Source organism: Phymastichus coffea, unplaced genomic scaffold (genome assembly GCF_024137745.1).
Source record: "Phymastichus coffea isolate CEN01 unplaced genomic scaffold, Cenicafe_Pcof_1.1 PCOF00047, whole genome shotgun sequence".
Lineage (NCBI taxonomy): Eukaryota > Metazoa > Arthropoda > Insecta > Hymenoptera > Eulophidae > Phymastichus > Phymastichus coffea.
Window position 1 is genome coordinate 1,904,402 of NW_026706858.1, and position 19,066 is coordinate 1,923,467.

Genomic DNA, 19,066 nt, shown 5'->3' on the forward strand with positions numbered 1-19,066 from the left:
GTTGCGCAATTCGTCTTAACTTTAGAGGGAAGATTCGTACGCACGCACGTACTAATGTCGATGTCGTGACCCCCCCCCCCCCCTAATGTCGTAGAATTTGGCATGAAATACAAGTCAAAGCAAACGAAGCATTCCTAATGTAATAGTTGACAAATGCCGTTGACACACGTCCCGGAATCAAGACTTCAATCGAAAGGTTGCGTTGGCAGGCGAGAGCAATTTGTCGCGTAGGACGCGTTGCCGGACCGAGGCGAACCAAAACATCCATCCATGCGGCGACGAAGAGGTCGAGATCGAGGCTCGAGGAGACTTTTCTACACTTGCGCGCGCAGTCGCCAGCGGCAGCGACCAAGCACTGACGAAGTCGTGACGCAGATAGCAGCCACGCAGGCAGGAGGCCAATTGACGATGATAACGATGATAGCGTTGCCACCTACCTAGTAGCGCGTCACCCACGAATCAAAAGCAACTCGTCGACGTTCTTACGCTCATGTTTTACGTTTTTTGCCCATTGTCTTTTATTCGATTGGTTGGAAGCTTTCGGATGTTCGAGGACAGAGCCTGTTACGATTGGCGAGACAGACAGTCGAGGGGACGACGACGACGACGACGGCTCGCTCGGTCGAGCCGCGAGACGAGCGGGCACCGGAGGGGAGGAGCGAGGACGACGCTGCGCTGGACGCGCTCCTAATAGTCTATAACAAAGTGCGATTCTTATTGACTGTAGAGGTGTGTGGGTGTCGCGGGTGCGCTCGCAAAGCAAGTCTGGCTCGCGCCTCGCGCGGCTCTCATTGCCGACAACCGGCGCCCTCGCGAATACACGCATAGGTAAGTTTTTTACCGCCTATTTTTCAGCTGGCCTTAGGACGACCCGTATGCTACTCGCTTTCACTTGTACATTATTGTTTGTCCGTTCTTTCGCGGCCGCGCACGCGTCCGACGGTGCGCGTCCCATCAGTCCTAGATAGTGCGCGTACGACGAACATTCGAAATGAGTGAGCACGGTAAGATTTGTTATCGCGCGAGAAAGTCAATTGGCGTCGCTGACGTGCGAGAAACCATTAATGACGATGATAATAGAGTAGCGGGAGAGGCGGAGCTACACCTGTATACTGTATGGCGGCGAGGATACACCTGTATACTCGTATGCGTTGCATTTTCAGGCGAATCGTCTGCGATTTGCGAGCCAAGTCATCATGATCATCGTCGTTCTCCTTTTGATTCGCGACGACGACGACGACGACGAGGACGACGACGCAACCAGCCAGGCTTTTTATAACGTGCATTGTACCGCGGCTGTGCGTGCGAGAGAGAGAGAGAGAGAGAGAGTGAGCGTGAGCGACGTTGAGTGCGAGAGAGCAAGCATGGTGTACTTATTTATTATTTATTGTACGCTTATCCGTGTGAGCAGCGTTTAGGTAGAATGCGTATACGCGACCACAGAGTGTTTGGCGTTGCCGGTGAACGAGCAATAACGATCGTCCGGAGCATGGCAAAATGTATAATAACGGGCAAACCAGGAAAAGAGCTGCGGGCTGAGAGGTTGGCAGAATCCGACGCCGGACTAACGGAGTCGCGCGCGTGCGACGTTCGGGAGCAAGAGCGAGCGAGTCGAGATGGCCGACAAGCTGAATGTGGATGGACAGAGCCGTCGTGATATTTATGCTCTATGATAATAATTAGAGCGGCATCGAGCTTTCGATTTCGCATGTAGTGGCTGTCGCTTGAGACGCTTCTTTGCATACGTAAAGCCACCAAATTGATTTCAAGAATCTTCGAGATGACACGCTTGAGAGCTTCTCTCTTTCTTTTCAAGCGCGCCCACCCTTCGTTTCCAGCATTCTCAACCAACGTCACTGCAAGTACTCGAGATTCTAGTCAGCTAATTATTATTGTTATTATTACTATTAATTATTATTATTATTATTACGAGTATTATTAGCGTGGAGGAAAACAGATGACGTGTCTAGTCAGGAGATAAATTACGCTCGTTATTATTCTTATTGACGCTTTAAAATTATGAATTGTTGCTTGAAATATGGCATTACGCGGAATTCTCACCACCTTCGGTTCTCATTCCTCGAAGCGCACCGTCGCATCGCGTTTTCGAGTAACGAATTAAAACTTAATGTGGAGTGTTCATGGTGCTATGATTATTATAATAGAACTAATAATGTTATGCTACATGATTAAAATAACAATATAATAAATATACACTATACCTGAAAGTTGGCCTAGCTTTATTTCAATCCCCCTGCTGTATCGTCCTCTTTCCTCCATGAGACACAAGCAAGGCATTTCAATGACAATTATAAAGCAATTTTATTCAATGTCGTTATCTTCTTCACATGTTATATATCAAAGTGACAATGAAGACTTTGTCTGATAACTAAAAACACTTTCGAACTCAATTGACATAAATTCATAACCAGTGACAAAGCCTTCGTTCGGCACCGTTTCTACAATTTCTCATTTCGGTCGAACCTTCTCATTTTTCTATTATCATTACTATTCCGTGTGACATTGGATGCCTTTTAGGCTGGGCCCCTCGAAGTGAATTCGGATTCTACAAACTCGATTTTTGTTGCTCCAAGTTTTCTTATCGGAATTCGAGAAATCGCGTGGCAGCACCCGACTAGAAATATCAATCTGGTACGCGTCATTGAGGATTGCGTTGTTTCCAAGTTCTTCCACGAGAAAATAAAACCAAGTGTGGCTTTCGATGAATAATTTAGCGGAAAATCTGAATTCGAACTCGGACCGCGGGCGTCACACGTGGCTTTTCACGAGTGCAAAATAAAGAAAACGCGAATCACGACGTTTTCGCTTTCGTTTTTATCGACATATCGGAGTGGGATTCGGACAGCTTCGGAAGCAAGATGGCCTCGGTAGTTCGAATCTCGCGACCGAGCAGATAACGTGCCGAAACGGTGGCGAACGGAGGCACGCGTAAAATTAAGAAAGATTAATTAAGCTAAGAAGGCTTTGGAAGGCGACGAAGAGGAGTCGCGGTCGCGCGCAACGACGAGTGCGGCTGCGAGGCGGAGAGGCAGTCTTTGGCGCGGCAACTAGAACCTCATGTCGGCGGGCATCTTGATGAAGTAGGCGATCTTGTCCTCGGCCACCCTGTACTGGTGGAGCCAGCGCGAGCCCTTCCTCAAGCTCTGGTCGATGCCGTCCTTCCAGACGCCCGCGGGCAGGTAGACCTCGCGCTGCCTGCTGCCCGAGTGCAGGATGGGCGCGACGATGATCTCGTCGCCGACGGAGAACTCGTCGACGACGAGGTGGCAGGCCGGGTCGCTGGGGTCGAGCATCCAGAGCGGCCGGATAATCGGCAGGCCGGTGTCGAGCGTGATGTTGGCGTACTTCTTGAGCCGGGGCGTGACGTGCTTCTGGCGCAGGGTGGTCAGGCTCTTGGCGATCTCGAGCACGCTCTCGTCCGCGTACTTGCTGGGCAGGTGGGTGAAGCGGATGACCGGCAGGAAGGTGGACAGCTGCAGCCACCTGCGGGCGAGTGAGTGGGCGGGTGAGCGAGCCCAGCGGTTGGGGTGGCAGCGGCGGCGGCTCACCTGACGTACAGCTCCTTGTCGGGCAGGTTCACCTCGAAGTCGTTGTCGGGGTTGTTGTCGGACATGGGCAGCGCGACGTCGCCGCCCACGGCGCCGGGCATGACGAACGAGTAGCCGATGATGCCGTAGCTGAGCACCGTGGGGATGACCGTCTTGATGGCCTTCCAGGAGGAGGGGAAGGGCGGCAGCGAGACGAAGACCGGGGCGCGCGGGCGCGCGATCGCGCCGGACACGCCGATGACGGGCACCGCGGCCAGGATCGCGTCGATGAAGAGGGTCTTGTAGTGGTCCGGGTTGGCCAGCGGGCGCTCGCACTGGTAGTAGTGCGGCATGTCCTGCGCGGTGCCCAGGTCCAGGTAGAACGCGTCCACGCGGTAGCGCTCCACCAGGCCCTGCAGTTTGGCGCGCAGCCAGGGCAGCGTGCGGTTGCCGGTGATGTCGAGCACGCCGGCGCTGTTCAACTGGCCGTAGCGCGTGAGCGCGGGGATGCGCGGGTCGCTGCCGCGCTCCGAGATCAGCAGCCGCGAGTCGACCGCCTCGCGGAAGTTGCGCGACTCGGTGGAGATGAAGGGCTGCAGCGCGAGCGCGATGCGGAAGCCGCGCCGGTGGATCACGTCGATGGTGTTGTTCATGGAGCGGAAGCGGCTCTCGTCGAGCGCGAAGTCGCCGGAGCTGGGCTGCCAGCGCTCGCTCAGCAGCACGTGGCCCTGGCGCAGGAAGCCCAGCGCGATCACGTCCTCGGTGTAGTTGTAGACGTCGGCCTCGTTGGTCGGCGAGACCTGCCAGACCGGCTCGGTCAGCAGCGAGTGCACCGCCTGCAGCTCGTCCGGGCGCAGCCCGTCCCACAGGAACTTCTCGGCCGTGAGCGCGTGCAGGCTGCGCATGTTGTCGCCGGCGCAGATGCTGTAGTTGAGCTGCGGCCGCGGACTCAGGTGGTTGATGTACGCGAACGCGTCGTGCTTGGCCATCAGGCACATCTCCTTGGTGCGCGTGACGTTGATCGACACGTAGAGCGGCGTCTGCGGGTCCACCGTCACGCTCGCGCCCTTCGAGTTGATGAAGTAGCGCTTGAGCACGTTGCCGAACGGGTGACGGCGCACGTCGCCCGTGATGAAGGGGCTGGCCTCCAGCCGGCCCTGCTCCAGCGGGTAGGCCACGTTCTGGATCTGGCCGGCGCCGTACCAGTGGCCGCGCTTCGGCGACCAGTCGAAGCAGTCCTGCGGGCTCACGCCCACGGCCAGGCTCTGCCAGGTCACGTGGTAGCAGTCGATCGAGTCGCGCCGCGTGTGCCCGAGGTACAGCCGCGAGTGCTGCAGCCACTCGAGGCACACGGCGCCCGGGCGCTGCTGCTGCGGCAGGCACGAGAACACGCCCGTGTCCGAGGGGATGCCCACGCCCAGCCGCGCCGCGATGATCTCCGCACCCGCGCCGTTGTACACGTGCAGCAGCCGCTCGTTCTTGTTGAACCTGCGCGCCGAGGTCGCTCGTGAGGCCTCGCACCCTCTCCGCCTCGCCTCGCCTCGCCGCGCCTTACCTGAACTTGTCGAAGTAGGCGCGCTGCAGCACGTGCCGGCTGTAGTAGATGTGCGCGAAGCCCACCAGGAACACCACGCACAGGAAGAGGAACCCGACGAAGCCGCGCAGCCTGCAACGAGGCCGCCACGCTTCACCGACCGCCGGCCACTCGACCGCTCGGCCTCTCGTCCGAGCTCCCCGCGGGCTCACCTGTAGTCGGCCCTTTGCCTCTTCTTGCTGCTGCGCAGGGCCTGAGGTATCGTCCACTGCAGCTTCTCCTTCAGCAGGCTGCTGATGCTGTTCACGCTCGTGATCGTCGAGTTCGTGCTCTGCACGTTTGGGTATTCCGGCTCGCCGTTCGTCCTCCTGGAGTTCGCGGCCGAGGCCGAGCTCGCCGCCTGCGCCCGACTCTGCAGCGGCACCCTGCAAACCAATCATTGCCGACGTTCGCCGTGCGCGCGCTCCGCGAGCCGCGCGGACGCGCTCCAGCTGGCCAGTACCTCTGCAGCGACATGGCGCTCCCGACGTCGTACCTCGGAATCATCTCGAGGCGAGCGAGCGCGCCCAATTGCCGATAGGTGTTCGCGACCAACGACGACGATCGTTTCGAAAGGTCGCGAGACACTGCTCGATCGCGAGCCGCGTGCGAGCGTCACGACGGCCGGACAGCTGGTCCCGCGTCTGCTCCGCGTGAGAAGCTGCGATAATTATATTTCAGCCGCTGATAATTTGTCTTCGGGCCGCGGTTCGTGCCTGATATCGTGCTCGCGTTGCGACTCAGATAATTTGAGAGGCCAGAAAAAAAGGAGGAAAAAACACCCGGCGGAAAATATTGTGCGATTCGATACAATCGTCTGACCAAACTCGAAGCCGATAAGGGCCGATTTACAAAGGCACACGTACTTGGAGGCTTCTTCCTCGTTCCCCTCATCTTCGGTCTCCGAGCCCAGTGTGCTCCCATTCAGAGTGGAGCCGCTGTTACTGAAGGTCGCGCTGCTCTCACTTTCTCTCCTCGGAAATTTCAGCGACTCTCCCTGAACGGAAACATCGAGAAAGTTAAATGCACGAGAAAATTCACGGTTACGGTTGCGATTGCGTTTCGCATATCGCATTTATTTTTTACGTTGTCGCTTCATGGTCACCGACGTCGAGCCGCGGACTTCGGAAACACAGCTGACGATTTTTTCTCGATCAGAGACAATATTGCGATGACTGCTTTGCCGCTCGTTAGCTTGATAATTACGATTGGTCGCGACAACGCGAGCGTAACAATGACGCTTCGGCGGCGTTCGAAAATAAAATAAAAATAACAGCGCGTTGATAAGAGGGATGGATGTAGCAAGAACGGGTCATTCGGCAGAGTTGACACCGAAAAAGCAGCGTGATATCGCAGAGTGTCCGCAGCGTATGCAACATTGCTAAATCGAAACGTACCTCTTTTATCGAACACAAGCGCGTGCCAGCCAAGCCGAAAAGTACTTGTTCCAGCGAATATATGGAGCTGTATCTGTGATCTTTCGCATCTCGCGCGTGCATCGATAAAGCGCGCCGTGCGCACGCGTCAGGTCCGCCCGAGCCGTAAACGAAAGCCGACAGTGGCTTACTGATAGGAGGAGAGGCAGACCTGGCTTTCTCTCGCGGACCGGCTATCGGGACTGTCAATACGAGCCAACTTTTGTAAACAACTGCTGCGCGACTTTCGTTCGGCGTGCTCGGCAAACCTGCGCATCCTCGGCAAACCAAACCATTCGGCGAGTCACCTGTTTACTTCCAATGCGAAGATCTTCCATAGCATCGAGTTTGGTCGGCATCGATAAGCTCAGCTTGCGAGTGTCGTCGATCGGACGATCCTCTCCGATCGCGCGATGATCGCCCTTCTCGTCGATTATTGAGCTTCTCGTCCAAAAGCAATCGTCGGTGAGCACCGAAGATCCGCCGTTGCCTGCAAAAATATTCGGATCGCCGGTTGACAATTGCATTTCGAACGAATGAAATCGAGCGGCGGAGCTCACTCCGTCGCGCGTTCCAAGCATCTGTCGACGACCGTGAATTCGGAATCACGCGCAATATCGCCGAGTAAACTTGCGCGATCTGCTTGTACTCCGGCAAACAAGGCGGCAAGTGCGTCGTAAAGGACGGAAGCCCATTATCGAAGTTTACGATCGCAGTAAATCTATAGGCGTGGACGAGTCGAGCTGATGTTTACCCATGCGCGAGTCAGCTTTTTAACCTATTATAAATTCAGGGCAGCGTGTTTGCGCAGTTTACCATAAGCCGGCGCGCGGCCTCGTCGGTCCGAACAAACAATTCGGCAAAGCGAATAAAATGGAAATGTGCGACTGTACGAGCGAAGACAGCGACGAACCGAAGGCACGCGTTCGCCAAGCAGCCGCTAGCGATGACAGTGTGCAGGCAGACGCGATCGAATTATGCGACTGCACGAGCGACGACGACACGAGAGCGTCCCCGTGCAGCTGCCGTACGAGCGAAGAGAGCAGTCAGGGAAAAGTGAAAATTGGCGAGGACTCTGCCGCCGGCAGCGAGGACATCTCGATGTGTCCCTTGCCGATCGTGCAAGTCGAGCTGCGCGGATCAATGTTGAATTTAGCGTCGTCGAGCGCGTCGTCCACGAGCGTGAGTGCTCCGAGACTGCGGCCTCGAGCGCAGCGTCTTTTCGGTTTTGCGTGCTCGCAGTGCGACTGCGCGAGTTCGACGGGCGAGCGCAAGACTCGATCGAGCCGCTCGAGCCACTCGAAGACGGAGCCGCCGAGCTGCGACTGCACTTCGGCCGGTAGCGAAAGCGCGAGCGCGAAATCCGAGGCAGAGGAGAAGAAGCTGGAGTGGACTTTGGCGATAATCAAGCCGGAAGCGCTCAAGTTCCAGCGCGAGATCGAGCGAGCGATGGAGGAGGAGGGGTTCGGCATCTGCCAGCGCAGGCGCTTACATCTGACGGCGGAGCAGGCCTCCGAGTTTTATTGCGACGATTACGAGCGGAAAGAGTTCGCGCGGCTGGTCGAGTACATGAGCTCCAAGCCGATAGCCGTCTACGCGCTTGGCAAAGTGGCGGCTATTAGCGAGTGGCGGCTGCTGATTGGCCCGAGCAAAGTAAGCGCGCTCGACGGCTCGACGGACTGCCGGCTGACGCGATTGGCCGCGCGAGCAGGTGAGCGAGGCCAGGCTGTATGCCCCGGACAGCATCCGCGCCAGGTACGGCACGGTCGGCGACGACGCGCGCAACGCGGTGCACGGCAGCCGCGACGAGAGGGCCGCCGTCAGGGAGATCCGCTTCTTCTTCCCGGACCGTGAGTAGCCGCGGCCGGCGTCGGCGTCCGGCGGAGCCTGATTCGGAGCCGTGCCGCAGGTGCAGCAGTGGCGCCGCTGCTGCGGGGCGAGGCCGCGGAGGAGTATCTGTGGCGGAGCATGGGCGAGGTGTTGAGCGAGGGCCTCGCCAAGGTAAACGCGAGCGGCCGGCCGCGGCGGGGCTGACGGCGCGCTGACCGCCTTCGCGCGCTTGCAGTGCTGCGAGGAGCGACCCGACGACCCGGTGGCGTGGCTCGGCAGCTGGCTGCTCGACGGCCTGCGGCCCAAGTGCCTGTGAGTGGCGCCGGCCCGCGGCGAGCCGGACTAAACGGCCGCGCCGCTTCTTCTAGCTTACGTTCTACATCCAACCTGAGTGATCGGCGCTGCTGACGGGCAGCGGGATGGGCCTGGCGCGCCGCCGGCGCCTGCGCTGCAGCGTCGGCGTGGACTGGTACCTGCGAACGCGCACCTCGAGAGCTCAGTGAACCGTCGGCGAGCGCCCGGCCCGGACTCCGGCGGCGATTACCTGGCGCGCACCAGCTCCTCGACGAGGCTGCGGATGAACGATCTGTCGCTCAGCCGTCCGCGCGCGCCATCGCGACTGGCGGCTGCTGCCTCTGCGGGTCCGTCGCCTCTGCTGCTGCCCGCAGCCTCGGCAGCGTCGGCCCGCGGCTTAATTGGAACATCCGCGGTAGCTCGGCCGCCGCCGCTGCTGCCACCGCTGCCGTCGCCGCTCGGCCTTTCAAATGTCATTTTGTATCATTAGTCCGCGCCTCGCGCGCGCACGCGCACGCGCGTCCGTGGGCGCGCATTTTGGAAACGTTGTCCCCAGGCTCATCGGCGTAAACGCCTCCGACCCGTCGCTCGACGTTATTCCCGAGCTGGCGACCGCCGAGGAGATGCGCACGGATGAGCAGGAGGAGAAAGCGCGAAAGTAATGGCGCGTTGGTGTCGGAGCAGGCTCAGCTGTGCCGGTGGTCGGGGAACCAAGCGAGACGCCTACCTGTGGGCGCCGGTCGACGCGCCGGAGTAGCTGGCGGGCTTGTACCAGGGCCAGGGCGTCCGAGGGCTGCTGGATGCGAGCGAGGAAGCGCTCCGTCGGTGCCGCTCGTCGCCGTTCGAGGCCCAATCGAGGCGTCCGTCCACCGACGCCACGCTCACGTCCCACGGGTCGACGATCGAGAGCAGCACCCTCTGCAAAAGCCACACTGCATCTCGTGCCGGCGCGCGGTCGACGCGCGGTCGACGCGATCACGAGACTGGCGGGATGCCGGTCGCCAGGCTCCTCCGCGCGCTCAGTTAGCTCGCCTCTACTTTCTTTCTGAGTTGCCGCGCTCGAGAAGTGTCCACGGAATCCGGCCTGTCGCCCGAGATTTCTCTTTCGGCCGCGCTTGCGCCGAACAAGCGCGAGCTTGCGCTCGACTTTGGCGACAAATCCGTTGATTGGCGAAAGTCACGATGTGAAATGCAGCGCACCTGCGTTGGCTCCATAAGCGACCTTCGCGCGAAATACAAACGAAACGAAAGTGGTGGCAGCTCGCGCAAATTGTTCTTTCGAATGAGCAGTACAAAGGCCGGAAAATCACGCGCTGCGCCACGCTAACCAGGCATCAGTGCGCTTGTCGACCGACTGGCATATATTAATTACTCGCGAGTCCACGAGCTACCATTACAACTGCACCGCGCAGTGATGTAATTTATCGTTTATTATTTCAAGTATCGTTTGCTCGGAGCAAACAGCGACTCTTACTCGGATAAAGCCAGCGATGCTCTATTGTTACGTGCGATTCTTTCGTCTGATAAAAAATTGACGATCGTGGCTTTGTGCGCGGTGCTCAACGCGACAGCTTGAGCTTTTCAATCTTCGCCGACACTCCGATGTCCAACGGACGTCAGGAGTTCGCAGTTGGACGGCGTAGGAACGCGTTTTTCTCAAAGAGCCTTAGCGTTATGCCGAGTGCGATCCGAAAGAAGAAGAATGAAAAGAGTCGAAAGAAAGCGCCGACTGACAATGTTAATCGAAAGCTCGCGATATTTATTTGAGGTTGAAGTTAGCATCGCGCGCGCGCGCGCTCGCGCCTCGCCGGCCAGCTGAGCCAGCGGCAGCAAGCTGTACAGGCTTTCAGCTGTAAGCGGACAGTAGCCCGTGCCGCCGCTGAGGTCCCTCGTCTTACGGATAATCCGAAACGAATGATCTCGCGAACGTCACGCGATGGAATCGGACGAAGGCACGTGATTGCGCGCACTCAGCCACGCGCCGTCGTTTGCATCGATCGCCGATCGAACGTCCAGCCGGGAGGAGCGAGCTCGGCGGCGCGCGACGCTTCGACCGCGAGCGTCGAGCGATCGGATGGCGACCGTTGTCCCGCTGCTCGCCGTCTCGGATATCCGCGGATCGGGCCGCGCAGCCAAGCGCGTTGGTTAGCAACAAGACGACGCGCTCGAGCGCGTTCACGTAACGCGGCACTTTCGGCTTCGTCGCCAAGAGCTGGTTTACGTAAACGAGCGTCCTCCGCGCTCCCGCTCGTTTCGGTTACGCGAGCGCGTCGCCGACTCGGCGCACTGGCTCGGGTGGCCAGCGGCCGAATCCGAACGGGACCGGGCAGTTACCTTGTTCTTGGCGGGCCTCCTCTTCTTGCGGATGCGGTCCATGGTCCATGCGGCGGGCGCGTGCGGTGGGCGAGCAAGCAAGGAGCGGCTCTGCTCCTCCGAGCGACGCTGCTGCGGCTCTGATCCGTGGGCGGGCGCCTCGCCGAGCGCGCTCGGCCTATCTCTCCTTGGCGCGTTCTCCACCGCCCGTCCTGCCGTCCACGCGCCTCTTCCACCTGCTCCTCGCCGCTCCGGCGCGCATTCCGCTCTCGACTCCCATTCCGGCCCGGGGTGGCCACTCCGGCGGATGGCTCTTAGCGCGAGCCACTTAGCGCCTCGCTTTCCGATGCTTCGCGCCAATTATCGAGCGTTGCGTCACGTGGCGATGCGGCTTGTGCCAGCTCTATATAATATTGCTGTTTACGCCGACGCAGCTACTATCTAGTCAAGGCGCGCGCCACTATCGCTGCCGTTTCTTTTCGATTTTAACGACGCGCATCTTGATAAACAGCGAGCCCGCGAACGGGATGCCTCGAGTGCGCCTCCGATAAAAGCCGTGCAGGTATTTATTAGCGGCTCTCGCGGACGGACTCGTACTTCCGCGAAAAATGGTCGATCACGCGAGAGGGCTCGTGACTTTATGGAGCGCATTATCGTCCAACTTAATTACACGAGCACGAACGCGTCGGCCTGATTTCGATAAAGCCGCGCGCTGCCGATAATACCACTCGTTCACCACGTAGTTGGGCGTCAGTGCTCTTTTCGCTGCCTCTTCTGTGCGCCAGATCACGCGGTTTACCCGTTTTTTTTTCTCTCTCTTCGATTCATTATACGTATCTCGCGGACGATAAAGGTGAGGCTTTCGTTGCGAAGCAGAAAGAAAGAAGACAAATGAAACGTCAACGCTCGAATCACTTGTCATTGTTTTCCATTCGCTTGTCAAAGTGGCGAGCAGTCGCGACTCGCTGCAAAGTCCATCGACATCTCCGTTTCCCATTGCAATTCGCAAGCTGCCGTATGAACCCGACACCGTATACGCGCCATCAATATGCCCGTGAACATCGGCTGATTCGATAACTCGTGGACAGGCGTGGCGAGCTTGCAGGCTACACGAGTAATAGATTCGTACGTGAATTTAATTTCAAAGCAAACAGCACAGAGACAGTCGATTAATCAGAAGAGCTTTTATTACTCACAATACGCATCAGCAACATAATCGTATTTCATCGCTAATTATGTCTGGACAATCGTTCAATTAACTGCTAAGTGCGTTACAAGTCAGATCGCGTTCGACTAAACGTTGATTTTCTTGAATTGCGAACGGGCGCCAAACTAAGTTGACAACAATTATTTACAAACCAGACTTCTCATAAATCAACACAACTTGTACTATTGAGATACCATTTCTCGTGTGTGTTGGCTACTTCACTCAAATTCATAATATCTTCTTTTTTTATTATTTCTGCCTCTGTCTCGCAACGAGAAGCAATATTTACTTATTAAATCAAGTATCTTGTATAATGTTGCAGTTTACAAAAATTCTTTTAGCAGTACTTTTACATTACAATAATATTATTAATTGATGCTTCTGTCAGTTTACTTTATATCGATTCTCATGATTATCATGTTATTTGTGATCTTTTCGATTAACTTTGTACTACAACTTTCGCTTTTTATTTGCGATCAAGTGAAATATATCGTTGTGGCTTTCAAAATATACACACTGGTTCTTTCTTTTCAACAAGTATGCACATCAAACCAATTGATCAGATTAACCACAAATACGAGTCAATTGTAAGAGCTATTATAATAATATTTACGCAGTTACTTTCTTACAATTCTTAGTCAATCTTTATTTATTGCTATCTATCAGTTACAATTTTTATCAAATTTAGAACTTTTTACAAAAAAGTACTTTTTGAAAAATAATACATATTCAATTGTACTCATTTTGACACCATGATTTTGCAAAAATTTCCAACTTAATGCGGGAAAATGAAAAAGACAAATTGTGAATAATTTTAGATTCTTTTAATTTCCAAGGTAAGATTGTTTTATATAACAATTAACATCGCGACTAACAAAATAAAGTAACGATACGCCTCACAAAATCGTGACTGTTATGGACGCGCATACTAATAACAGTGAAATAAAGAAAGGATGTGACATTGAAGACAGGTTTGAGTTAAAGGCTTTACCCCTACTTTAACTATGCTAACGTTTCAATTGAGAATTCGTCAAGATTCGTGTCAGTCAAACACACGCGATGAATACTTGTGTGCAAAAATGAGCGAGCACCAAGATACATTGGCGCTACGTGCATTTGACTGATGATTTCTAATAATTAACCGGCGACTCGTGTATTACCTCAATTATACAGCACAATATCTTGAACAGTATTGTTGCATTTGTTATACTATTTTTCTCTTTCATTATCTGGAATCGCATATTTCATCACATTCGTGTATTCCCCACGAGTACATACTTTACATAATGCACTTTCTCACGTGTCTTACGAGCCTTCCATAAAGTTTAAAAACATCAACGACAATCGCATATGCGTTTCCCAATGCGCGCGCAAGATCTTACGTGTAAATATGTAAATAATCAGAGCTACTAGTCTGACGATAATCAAAATTTTTAGACGAGTTTTACGATCGTTAGATTATTGCAAAGAAAACAATAATTATATTTATCTCAACGGACAAATTTTTAATTCAAAATGTAACAGTTTCGACAAATAAATGATAATCAAGTGTACAGTGAAATTTGATTTCAATCATTGTCGCAGATCAAAAATATTTACAACTCTTCCAAGAATTTCGCTCGACATGATTTTGACTACCGTCAGTTCGTAAATGTACATACGTCTTCTTTTTGTAAATGCAGCGAAAACTTACACCCATTGCCACATTATTCGCTTAGCATTATGATGCTTAATTACTCCTCAACATCGACGGCTCATTTCAACTAAGACAAGAATGAGTATTAACTTTTTAGGATAATAAACCAAAGCTTTTTTAATAACTATTTTGCGCCTTTTAGAATATTTATTATTACTTTCTGTTCTTGCCTATCCCACATTTTATAAAATACAACAGAGCAGTAGAGCTTTAGAAATGAATGATTTAAATATTTCTTATAATTCAACACGGTTATCCGTTCAACTTTTCAAGTTTCCAAGTAATTTTCACGAATAATGTTTGAAGCTGCTTATGGCACAATTTACTGCAGCGAATAGCAACGAAAAAATAACAGAATATATAAATTTAAATCAACAACAATCTATGTTTATCACAAAACGTTGAATAAATCCAATGAAAACGTATACACTACAGAAGAATGCATGTTAAAGTTGAACAGTAATGCAATAGTAGCTGCCAAAATGTAATAATACTTACTTTACACACGTGATAACGGTACATTATACTATTCTAATCGCAAAATAATGTAGGCTTTCCAGCTACAGCAAAGTAAGCTAATGATAAAGTTACTCGGTAGGCCAATTCCTATACTAAAAACAAAAACGATATTCTTTTTGCTGAATTAATTGCACACATGATCAAGTGTCAATGGAAAACGTGTAAAAATATTTACCTAATACGTTATTGCTTATGCTAAATAAAAGATTAAAATAAAAATTTATCTTTTGCATGATTTGTAACGAAAAAAAAAATAAAAAAAAAGATAAAGAAAACTTGAAAAAAGATTAGCACGTTAAAAATAATTATCAAACGATATCAAACGAAAGAACAGTGCCGATTCGTTGAAGGGACGGTCTTGACAGTCTGTATTCGAGAAGTGGTGAAACGAACGATTGCAGCTAGATGGATATCGTTGGCCAATAATTAGGCGCGGCAGAGGTCGCAGGAATTTTAATGCAATTCAAGTGATGTTTTGGGAGTTTGAAGGCTCCGATGCAGTGTCTATGAAATGCCAAGAGTCTCATTAGTTTCGCAGCTTTTGTCATTCACCCGAGTCCTCCCATTTGGACTCCTCGGCTATTCGATCGAAGCAGTCCGACAAGAACATATACTGCGGAAAGTCAAACAACAGAACCCAAGTGAGCGCGAACGAACGAGTCAGCCTTGCGCGGCAAGCAAAACCGAAACTTACGTAGGGCGTGAAGACTTTCAACCAGCGGGTCGGACGGTTGTCCGTGCGCGTGTACTGAAAGCAGAAGCCCATGCCCTCGTCGTCGACCTCCCATCGCGTGATGGTACTCCACTGGAATTCGACCACCTGAGATTCTAGAGTTCCGTCCTCCTTGGCGGCGTGCAGCTTGAAGGAGGACATGCCCACGGCGGCAACCACGTGACCCTCCTTCCTCGAGTCGCAGGCACAGTGCGGGAACACGATGTCGCCGTAACCGCTGAGTTCGCGCGCCAGCTTCAGGTACTGCGAAACGGCGAGCGCGTTATAGCTGGTCGAGCGCGTCCTGCGGCTAGGGGAGAGCCCGCTCACCTCGTGCTTCCGCGAGGCGTCCTGCAGAGCCTTCAGCTGGTAGAGCCTCTCGCCGGCGGTGACGTGGCCCCTGTTCACCTCGTCCACCGTCTGCCAGAAGATCCAGGTGAGCGCCTGCTCGCTCAGCGGCCTCGAGATGTTGAAGAGCCAGCGGCGAATGGACAGGCAGGTGGCGCTGGCCGTCGAGTAGTTCTGGATGTAAAGCGTGTGCGGATGCTCGTGCGGCTGCAGCTTTCGCTCTACGCGAGAGAGGGAGAGGCTCAGCGCAGGGCGAGGAGGCGCAAGGCCGGCGAGCTTACCGAAGTTGTACTCGACGATCTCGAAGAGGTAGAAGTACTTGGCGGTCTCGGCGTCCAGGCCAACGCGGCAGCAGACCGACTCGTAGACGTCCTTGGCCGAGGCGGCCTTGGCCACGGTCACGGTGACGAGCTCGCGGTCGGGCAGCAGCACCTTGAGGTCGACCGCCGGGCCCTGGTCGCCGTCCTCGTCCAGGCGGTCGGTGAGGAACTCCTGCATGGCGTCGCTCTCGGCGATCACCCTCACCGCGCACACCTTCTCGAGGTACTGCTCGAGGCCTCGCCGCCTCGCGTCCAGCTGCTGCTCGCTCAACCTGCCGACCGAACAACTCGTGAGCCACCCGAGCAAGCCGCGTCTTCGCCGTGGGCAGGGCCCGTGGGCCAGATACTGACTGGAAAGGCCATTTGCCGGGCAGCTTGGGGAAGTTGAAGCCGATGAACTCCTTCTTCAAGGCCATGTGGAGGGCGGCGAACTCGCGGTAGCGCCTCGAGCACAGGTGTCGGCCGGCCATGTGCACGTTGAACACCACGTAGCGCTCGTGCTTGCGCTCGCGCACGTGGTAGTCGGGCACGCTGATGGGCAGCGAGCGCTTCTCGCTGTAGTCCACCGTCGCGTAGCTGCGAAGCGCGCGGACGGCGGTTAGCTCGCGTACGCTGCCGACGCTCGCGGCTCTCACTCACCTCAGGTCCTCGCACGGCTCCAGTCTTTCGGCCTCTTGTGGTGTCACCGAGATCACAGTCAGAGTGAGCACGTCGCCCCCCGACTTTATCAGGTCGACCACCTGCTTGTGAGTAGCCCCCTCGACGTTCACGTTGTTCCTGCGGACACAGGCGACGCCGGTCAGACTGGCTCGTGCGCGCCGGTCCCTGTCGCCGGCGAAAAACTCGCCCTGCGCCGCGGCCACGTAGCAGGTAAGCATCTCCGGACGTCGACTCGGGCCGTCCCGGGCGCGCCGCCGACTGACGGGCGGGTGCGGGCGGGTGCGGCCGCGTGCCGCCGCCGGCACCGCGAGTGAAAGGCACGGCGCGCCGATTGGCCGGATTCTGGCCGTTCGGGAAAAGGCGCGAGAGCCGGGGCGCCACTGCAACTGCGCCGCTCGCGGATCTCCGCGGGGCTTATATGCGGCCTCGGCGTCTGTCCTCCGTGTCCGATAAGCGCGGACGACTCGCGCGCTTATCGAGGCGCGTCGCGCCGAGCGCGAGCTTGTTTTTTCGTTTGCAATCGCGTGCTCGTATTTTTATCGCTCGTGTAGGCGAACGCCGAGCGTCGCGCGCTAATTCGTTGCGTAATCCTGCGCTCGACGCCCTCGACGGGGCCAATCGACGGCACAATGCGAACAGCGCTAAGCGCCATCCTTCGCCCTGCTTTGCGCAACGCTACCGCTCCGAGTGCAGGTCAATCGGCTATCGTGAGTCGGGCGCGATAAGGCGGCCTTGACCGAGGCAACAATTTGCCGTGACGCGAGCCGATCTTGAAGCACCCGACGAACTTGTCCGAAGCCCTGCGAGACGAAAAGTAAGCGCAAAGAATAGCCAGCCGTGGCGGGGAAACGTCGGCGTTACGCGTCGCAGAGAGAGAGAGAGAGAGAGCGGCGGCGGGGCAGACGACGTCGGCTCTGCAATTCACTGCCATTATGTTATTTATCAACGAAACTCACGCCGGTTACATAAAATCAAGAGCGGAGTCGTGGCGGCGGACCATAGCGCAAGACACGCGCCAAACGCCAATCGGGCCGATACCTCGTGCGCGCGTAACGGCCCGAAATTGCTGAGAAATAAACGAGGCGCGATTGAATTCTCCGAGAAAGGCCGGCTCTCTCGCGACTCGCCGTCGTCGCGCAGTCAACGACCCGCGAACTTCGCGCCGGAGTTTTCGGTGCTCGATTAGTCGGAAAGTGCGCGGGGCAATCCGCTCCCGCTGCTCGCCGACTCGCGTTCGCGTGGGAAACGCCGCTCTCCCCTCCTGCTCCTCTTGCCGCCTTTGGCACGCGATCAATTTCGCGTTGACGCGCGACACGAGAATTGCACCCCCTCTCTCTCTGTCTCTCTGTCTGTCCGTCTGTCCGTCCGTCTGTCCGTCCGTCCGTCCGTCCGTCCGTCTGTCTGTCGAAGGGTACCGACTGAATCGGCCGTTCGAAAAGTGGCCGGACGATCACCTGTGCCGACAGGCCTCGAATAATCAAGGACACCGTTGAGCCGGATCGATAACCCGCCGACGTGTTCCGAGCGCTAAAGAGCGAAAGGAGGAAGAAGCAGCCGTTCGCTCGCCAGCGAAGAGAAATGGGTTGCGGGCTCGTTCAGCACGCGAGGCGATCGCGGCCCGGTGACGTGAGCTTCCTCGGCGGACCGAGCGCGTCGCCGGTGCCCGTTGCCAGTGAATTTCGGGGCCAGCGCACGGCCAGGCGCACCGAGTAAACAAGTGCCAGAGTGGCGGCGCGCGACGCGCGCTCGGCCGAGGACGGCGCACGTGCTTCTCCTGGGCGCCATCGATCGCTGGCAGGTAGAGCGCCCTCGAGAGCCGGGTGCACGAGAGCCGTGGACGCGAGTGTCGCGGAAGCGCCTATCGATTGGCCGGCCAAGACGCCCCGGGGGCGTGCATCGCGCGCGTCAGCGGCCGATAGGAGACGCGCGGCCGCGTCAGCTGACGAGCAGAGAGCGCAATGCACATACTCACACTTCGAGGATACGGTCGCCCTTGCGCACGCCGGCCTTCTCGGCTGCGCCGTGGGGCAGCACCGCCGAGACGTGCTGCAGCGGTGCGTACAGCTCACCGTTGATGCTACGCAGCTGGCCGCCCTCGCTCACCTGGCCGCGGACGTTGAACCCGAAGCCGGTCTCGCTCTTATAGATGGTCACGCAGCGCGGGCCCTGGCTCTGCTGCTGCTGCTGCTGCTGCTGCTGCTGCTGCTGCTGCTGCGGCGCGTGCGGGTGGCCGCCCAAGGACAGGGGCGCCAGGCGCCCGTTGTTCCCGGCGTTGCCCACCATCGCCGTCACCGTCGCGTTCATCCTACCGCCCTCGCTCCGCCTGCGCGCGTCCGCTGGTGTCTCGCTGTCAGCGAGACCCTTCGCGAGAGCAGAGCTGCGCCGCCACTGCCACTCTCGCTCGCTAACTTGCTGCACTACCTAGCTCCTGAGCAGCGTCTTTCCTTACGAGCTGCTTCCGAGATACACCTCCGCCATCTCGCTGCTGCTCCGAACTGCTTCTTCGCTTCTACGCCTCCTCTCTCTCTCGCTCTCTCTTCGACCAGCCAGCCATCACTGCACGTGCGCTCGCGCTCGCGTTGCTGTGTCCCGGCAGCGCCGCTGTGCGGCGCCACCGATCCACCCTCTCGC

At 55.9% G+C, this 19,066-nt stretch overlaps 3 protein-coding genes across 5 annotated transcripts; 1 reads left to right on the forward strand and 2 right to left on the reverse strand.

The window, feature by feature from the left end:
• Positions 1-2,327: 2,327 nt before the first annotated feature.
• Positions 2,328-11,396, reverse strand: LOC131665088 (myogenesis-regulating glycosidase). Of its 2 annotated transcripts, XM_058936700.1 has the most exons (10): positions 10,995-11,396; positions 9,388-9,578; positions 8,911-9,123; positions 8,754-8,839; positions 6,845-7,026; positions 5,988-6,118; positions 5,295-5,507; positions 5,104-5,214; positions 3,570-5,036; positions 2,328-3,504 (listed from the first exon to the last, which is right to left on the reverse strand). In XM_058936700.1, exons 1-10 carry the CDS (start codon positions 11,034-11,036, stop codon positions 3,069-3,071), a joined length of 3,072 nt encoding a protein of 1,023 aa, XP_058792683.1. In that variant the 5' UTR covers positions 11,037-11,396; the 3' UTR covers positions 2,328-3,068. The 2 variants fall into 2 exon arrangements, with proteins under 2 accessions (XP_058792683.1, XP_058792684.1); XM_058936701.1 differs by lacking the exons at positions 6,845-7,026; positions 8,754-8,839; positions 8,911-9,123; positions 9,388-9,578; positions 10,995-11,396 and adding an exon at positions 6,519-6,726 and having other exon boundaries at positions 2,334-3,504.
• On the forward strand, positions 7,047-8,718 carry LOC131665089 (thioredoxin domain-containing protein 3 homolog). 2 transcript variants are annotated; one of them, XM_058936703.1, is made up of 3 exons: positions 7,047-8,189; positions 8,248-8,386; positions 8,446-8,718. In XM_058936703.1, exons 1-3 carry the CDS (start codon positions 7,410-7,412, stop codon positions 8,568-8,570), a joined length of 1,044 nt encoding a protein of 347 aa, XP_058792686.1. In that variant the 5' UTR covers positions 7,047-7,409; the 3' UTR covers positions 8,571-8,718. The 2 variants fall into 2 exon arrangements, with proteins under 2 accessions (XP_058792686.1, XP_058792685.1); XM_058936702.1 differs by having other exon boundaries at positions 7,047-8,386.
• Positions 11,397-12,157: 761 nt separating the features above from the next.
• LOC131665001 (sorting nexin-27) lies at positions 12,158-19,061 on the reverse strand. Its single transcript, XM_058936568.1, has 7 exons — positions 18,408-19,061; positions 16,415-16,552; positions 16,127-16,351; positions 15,737-16,047; positions 15,438-15,676; positions 15,090-15,371; positions 12,158-15,008 (listed from the first exon to the last, which is right to left on the reverse strand). The coding sequence occupies exons 1-7, from the start codon at positions 18,737-18,739 to the stop codon at positions 14,940-14,942; spliced, it is 1,596 nt and encodes a 531-aa protein (XP_058792551.1). The 5' UTR covers positions 18,740-19,061; the 3' UTR covers positions 12,158-14,939.
• Positions 19,062-19,066: the final 5 nt, after the last annotated feature.

Excerpts from the sequence above, each read along its gene's own strand:
- LOC131665001 (XM_058936568.1), bottom strand. The coding sequence starts at position 18,739 with ATGAACGCGACGGTGACGGCGATGGTGGGCAACGCCGGGAACAACGGG. Across the intron at positions 16,553-18,407 it reads GGCGACCGTATCCTCGAAGT|GAACAACGTGAACGTCGAGG; the intron begins GTGAGTATGTGC and ends CTGTGTCCGCAG. Across the intron at positions 16,048-16,126 it reads CCCGGCAAATGGCCTTTCCA|GTTGAGCGAGCAGCAGCTGG; the intron begins GTCAGTATCTGG and ends TTCGGTCGGCAG.
- LOC131665089 (XM_058936702.1), top strand. The coding sequence starts at position 7,410 with ATGGAAATGTGCGACTGTACGAGCGAAGACAGCGACGAACCGAAGGCA. Across the intron at positions 8,387-8,445 it reads CCGCTTCTTCTTCCCGGACC|GTGCAGCAGTGGCGCCGCTG; the intron begins GTGAGTAGCCGC and ends GCCGTGCCGCAG.
- LOC131665088 (XM_058936700.1), bottom strand. The coding sequence starts at position 11,036 with ATGGACCGCATCCGCAAGAAGAGGAGGCCCGCCAAGAACAAG. Across the intron at positions 8,840-8,910 it reads GAGGAGCTGGTGCGCGCCAG|GTACCAGTCCACGCCGACGC; the intron begins GTAATCGCCGCC and ends GCGCGTTCGCAG. Across the intron at positions 3,505-3,569 it reads GACAAGGAGCTGTACGTCAG|GTGGCTGCAGCTGTCCACCT; the intron begins GTGAGCCGCCGC and ends ACTCGCCCGCAG.